This window comes from Nicotiana attenuata, unplaced genomic scaffold, assembly GCF_001879085.1.
Source record: "Nicotiana attenuata strain UT unplaced genomic scaffold, NIATTr2, whole genome shotgun sequence".
NCBI lineage: Eukaryota > Viridiplantae > Streptophyta > Magnoliopsida > Solanales > Solanaceae > Nicotiana > Nicotiana attenuata.
In genome coordinates, this window is record NW_017675916.1 from 17,547 (window position 1) to 23,238 (window position 5,692).

The window sequence follows — 5,692 nt, forward strand, 5'->3', positions numbered from 1 at the left end:
ATGGATCTTCATCTTGAGACTTGCAGTAGCCACCAGGGACATGCTGATTCATTGGGGAGTTGTCGATAATCAAGTATGTCCTATGTGTGCTTCTTAGACAAAAGTGTCTCCCGCCTGCTTTTTCCAATGTGATTATATCTACCCTAATGTGGAATAAGCTTTTGCATTGCAAAGAATTGCTAGAAATGGCCAGATGAACTGACATGCGCTGAAGTTAATACCTAAGGAAGAAGTCCAGGTGCTATCTCTATAGGATGATCTTGGCTGCACGTACGTGTTTATCATTTCTTGATTGAGAGAAATCAGAGTCTTTCAGGCTAAACAACCTGATCCCAAGAGCATATCAGGAGAGTGTCATACAGGAAGTAGTCTACCGAGGAGCAGACTTGCTAAGGAGCTTGAGAAACTGAATTTTCATTCAGTAGTGCGTACACAGACCTTACCGGTTGTTTCCTAGACTCTCGGTTCAAAAAAATAAACCCCACTTGTGGGATTAATGAATTGTTGTTTTTCGTTAGTAGTCTGTAGAGTTTAGGTTATTTGTGTTGTCGATCGTGCAATGTGCTCATCTGCAAGTATTTTGTTTTGACTATATAATACCGTTGGTAATAAAATCTTTTATTTACCAAAAATATATATACAACCGGATAGAGAAACATCAACTTTGAAGAGCTTCATGAATTCAAATTCCTGAAACTTCTAAAACTTTTACAGAATAATAAATGTAAGTGTCTAAAACATCTCAATTGGAAAGAATCCCACAAAAAATTTAGGACTAAGAAAAAAGATAATGGTAATCTACAAAAGTACAAACCGCTCTTACTGTTCCACAGAGCGCCCAAACAATTTTCTTTAGTGCCAAAACAAACTAATCTAGGTAAACCTTGGAGGAGAAACTGTGTCTAGAATGCTCTGTCTGATTTGTATAAGCCAATCTAAAGCAGAAAGTATTTCAATGGTACCAGAGGGATAATCGTGATTGAATCGAGTAAAAACACAATGAAAACGGTTGTGTTTACCAATCCAGATGTTCTGAATATAATTTTTTCCCAAATCTTTGAAAACATCACCGTACAAAATGAGAACTTAATGCCCTTCTCAGTGAGAACAAACTAAAACCAAATCCTCAATAAATATGAGCGAAAAACTATATGTAATTATTACATGTAAAGTCCTTCTGGCACTCCCTCTTTCTTCTTGAACATGACCTTATCTTTCGCCTTCTTGAAATCTGCATGAGTCACCTGTAGAGAACAGAAGAATTCTGTCAACATCTATTGCAAAAGGAAAACTACTATTGGCTGCAGTTTTACCACCAAGGCAGCATATGACTTTTGCCACCATCTAGGGGACATGAACAGGATCAGCCACCCAGGAAATTTCAAATTGTATAATTCTAAGTATACTTTGTTTCTGCCCCCTTGTAAGAAAACTAATAGTTCATCTGACTGCAGGTAGAAATTGTATGTTCCGCACCTTTTTTACTTATTCAGACACAGACATTAGGTAAGCTTATGCTAACAAGTTAAGCTCCACATTCCATGTTTCGAGAATTAAAATTCTTCGCAAGTCAAAAATATTCTCAAGAACCCAAGTTAAAGAATCAATTATAGCATGCTTCCTCATTAAACTAGATTCATAACAGTCAACCCTGCACATGAAATAAGACATGGACTTGCTCAACTTCCACGGTTCAGCATTTGGGTGCAAATAAAGACAAATTTAATTTTCCATTTTGAGGTCATACCTTCATACGCCGTTCTCTTAGAGCGAGCAATCCAGCTTCAGTACATATTGCCTTGATATCAGCTCCAGAAAATTCATCCTTGGTCATAACAAATTCTTCTAGGTTGACATCATCAGCCAAAGTCATCCTTGCTGTGTGTATCTGAATATCCCAAAATAAGATTTTTCTTGTCAGCAAAGAGGAGGCAAACCAAGATGCACCACTCAAAATAATTTTTGCTAATAACAGACCTGGAAAATCCGCCTCCTTGTTTTAATATCAGGAAGAGGGAACTCAATCTTCCTGTCTATTCTGCCAGGTCGTAGCAGGGCAGGATCAAGACTTTCGATTTTATTTGTAGCAAGAATCACCTTAACATCTCCTCTGGAATCAAAACCATCTAGCTGGTTCAACAATTCTAACATAGTCCTCTGAATCTCACGTTCACCACCAGAGTGTGCATCATACCTGCAGATGAAGACATTAATTAACAGAAATCCACAACATTCCAATCTTCATGTTACTGATGCCAGAATCAAACCTCTTGGTACCAACTGCATCAATCTCATCAATGAAGACAATAGAAGGTGAGAGATCATCAGCAACTCTGAAGAGCTCCCTGACTAATTTAGGCCCATCTCCCAAGTATTTCTGAATCAGTTCACTTCCGACAACACGCAAGAATGTTGCTGAAGTGGAGTTTGCTACTGCCTGAACAAAAATAATTAACAAAGCTCAGATTTTATACTTGTATTCCCACAGAGACATTAGTACTCTGATAGCAAATAATTAACATTCAACAACGATCATGCTACCTCTGGTCCATTTTAAATATTGTTTTAGGCATTCAAGTTTGGTCCGAAGTAAGTGTTATTTTAGGAAACCAAGAATGCTTTACTATTCTTCCAAACCTAACCTTGCTCATGTAGATGATCTAGAAAGTCTGAGAAGAGATAAAGGAGAATTTGAAGAGACATAAAGGGTACTTTTGTCAAACTCCTAAAAATTAATGCTATTATATGGTTTTCTTAATGGGCGCGCCAAAACCTTTAACAACAATTAAACCTGACCGGAAGTAGCAACTGCTAGCACTTGTTACACGGACACAAATAGATAGCATGACATCTGGACGGACTAATGACAGCCAGATCCGAAAAATATATCCAACAAACCAATCTTTCCCAAAATTCAAAGACATAGCATGGCATGTCAAACAAGCTAACGGAAACCATACTCGAAAAATGCATCCAACAAAACAAGATTTTCCTCAAAGCTATAAGAGGAATTGCCACACGGCCACACCACAACTCTATATTGTATGTGAAGTTCAAGTGACTCTACATGCCATGAAATGTGCAAATCTTATCCAAATAGAGAATACAACTAAACTCATCCCAAAGAATCTTCTCATTAGAATAAGAATTTATCTTGGAAAAAAATTCCATTGACTTTAGTCATATGTATTTTGCTATTAACTTGCTCCCTTTTGGCAAATCCCTAACTTTCTACCTGATAACACTTCTCATAAAGCTTAATGGCTTGAACCAAACCCAGTTTGACATTTGGAGGTCATATCTGGGGAATATACTTGGACAGAAGGAGTAAATCCTTCTTTAGAATTTTCAAAGAACGGGAAAATATTTGGTCACATACAAAGAGTCTTCAATTTAGTCACCAACTCTGTCTTTCTTCAATCACATTAGAGTCCTCCCACTCCAACCAAGGGAGATCAAAGTGGAAGCTTAAAGAAAGTATTTTTAATTCCAATATACACAAAGAAATTTCACAAACCTTTGCAAGCAAAGTTTTGCCAGTCCCAGGCTCTCCATAGAGAATGACCCCTTTAGGAGGTTTTATACCAATGTCTTCATACAGCTCAGGGTGAGTCAAAGGAAGCTCAACAGCTTCTTTGATCTCCTGAATCTGAGCATCCAATCCACCAATATCAGCATAGGATTCCAAAGGAGCTTTCTCAACCTTCATGACAGACACCATCGGATCAACATCGTCTTGTAGAAGACCAACAACTGATAGAACCTGAATGAGAGAGACATACATAAGTCAAGATGACCCACCCTCATATTTACACAATTTTTCTAAAAAAATAGAGGAAGAAGAGGAAGATATTTTCTGAGAAATTACTGCTAGAAAGATGAGAAATCATACATAAGTTAAAATGATCCAGCCTCAGCCTTAGGCACTTTTTCTGGAAAAAAAAAATAAAGGAAGAAGAGGGAGAGATTTGTTGAGAAGTTAATTCTAGAAAGAAGACATAAAATGTTTGATAACGCATGGTATTAAGAAAATGGAAGCATTAATTTCGAGACTCATTCGTTCCTCTAAATTCGGTTCCTCTAAATTCGTTCCTCTAAGTTCTTTAAATTTTCTATAAGAATCACTCCAACCAACCAACCTGAAAAGCCTCAATTAGCCATGTTTAAATCCTGATGAAACTTTCAAGAATGCAACTGTTCAATGCTCCTCACTGTAGCATATATTTTTGGAGTTAAATGCACAAAACCCTTACCCTCTCTCAGTTCAGAAATGGTACAATCACAATTAAACAATATTAACAAGCACTATCAATAATTAATCACAGGGATAAAATTCTTGTGATTGCGAACACTAAAATCTGGGATTGATTCAAACACATTCAGCTTTTGTTCCATCTCCAAGCTCAATCCAAGTCTCAACTTACTAAAAGCTCAAATACCAAATTTTACCAACTACCTAGTTAGGGTTATAACTAAATTGCACTCGAACTTATCAATGTCATGCCTCAACTTCACAAATCCAAATCGGTCGATATCCATTTGGAACATATAACCCTAGGTCAACTATTCCAAACCCTAAATAAGCCCACGGACAATGAAACATCACAATAAATTAAAAATAACATAGTCAAATACCTTATTATGCATCAGAATAGCACAACCAGGTTCCAACTGGTCCTTATCCACAAAGGACAAGATCCCAACATAATACTCCGGCCCAACTGAAGAAGAAACTATGGCATGATTCTCATCAATAAGCTCCTCTAAATTCCCCACGCTCATCGGAGAACCACGTAGATCATCAACCTTAGATCTATCCTCTTCAGTTTTCTCTTCTTGAGGTTTTAATCGTTCCTGATTGGCCACGAATTCTTCTTCCATCAACAGGTAATCTTTGATTCGCTCGAGCTTTAGGAGCCGAAGCTTGCACTTTGTGAGCGGTGTAACGGTTGGTAGCCGAGCTGCAGCTTCGGAACCCTTCTGTTTGCGCTGCTTACGGCCGACTCGAGCCGGTGGAGCAGCCGGCTCGAACTTTTTCTCCTTCTTGTCTCCGTCGTTCTTCCGATCTCCGGGCAGTTGCCGGTTAAGTCCACCGGGTGTTCCCTGTCCCATTGAGCTGTAACTGTGAAGAAAGGGGGCGAAAAGCTTCAGAAATGGTTTTGGGAGTTTTGAGATTTGTCTTCTTTTACAAGAAATATACCATCAGAGCGTAACTAAATGAGAGACAGGGGTATAAATATGGGAATCAATGGGCCAGACTGGCCCGTCAATATTTGGGTCCGGGTTAGGGGCGTAAAAATTGCATTATCACCTATTTGGTGGCCCAATTTAAGTACTCACTTTTTAAATTTTTTTTTTTAATTTGTACCCATTGTTAAACAATTTCAGCCTTTTTTCTCCTCTTTCTTCTTCTTCTTCTTCTTCTTATTCTTCTTCTTATTCTTCTTCGGATAACAATGATTTTATATGATGTTTGTAAACATATTTTAAGGTAGTTTATGATGCTTTATAATATTATGCTGTTATGGTGCTTTATTTTAACTACGGAAAAGGGCCAAAACTATCCCTATTGTTTGTTAAATGGTTTATAAATACCCTCCGTCCATCTATCCGTTCAAAAAAATACACTCCATCAGTTCTGCCGTTAGTCGCGGGAGTATTTTTGTTAATAGAATTAACTTCGTGTGTTTTT

General features: G+C 37.8%; 1 protein-coding gene across 1 annotated transcript; it reads right to left on the reverse strand.

The window, feature by feature from the left end:
- Nucleotides 1-901: 901 nt before the first annotated feature.
- LOC109220577 (26S proteasome regulatory subunit 4 homolog A-like) lies at nt 902-5,256 on the reverse strand. The gene is made up of 6 exons (XM_019385040.1): nt 4,636-5,256; nt 3,518-3,763; nt 2,268-2,437; nt 1,978-2,194; nt 1,748-1,888; nt 902-1,244 (listed from the first exon to the last, which is right to left on the reverse strand). Exons 1-6 carry the CDS (start codon nt 5,110-5,112, stop codon nt 1,161-1,163), a joined length of 1,335 nt encoding a protein of 444 aa, XP_019240585.1. The 5' UTR covers nt 5,113-5,256; the 3' UTR covers nt 902-1,160.
- Nucleotides 5,257-5,692: the final 436 nt, after the last annotated feature.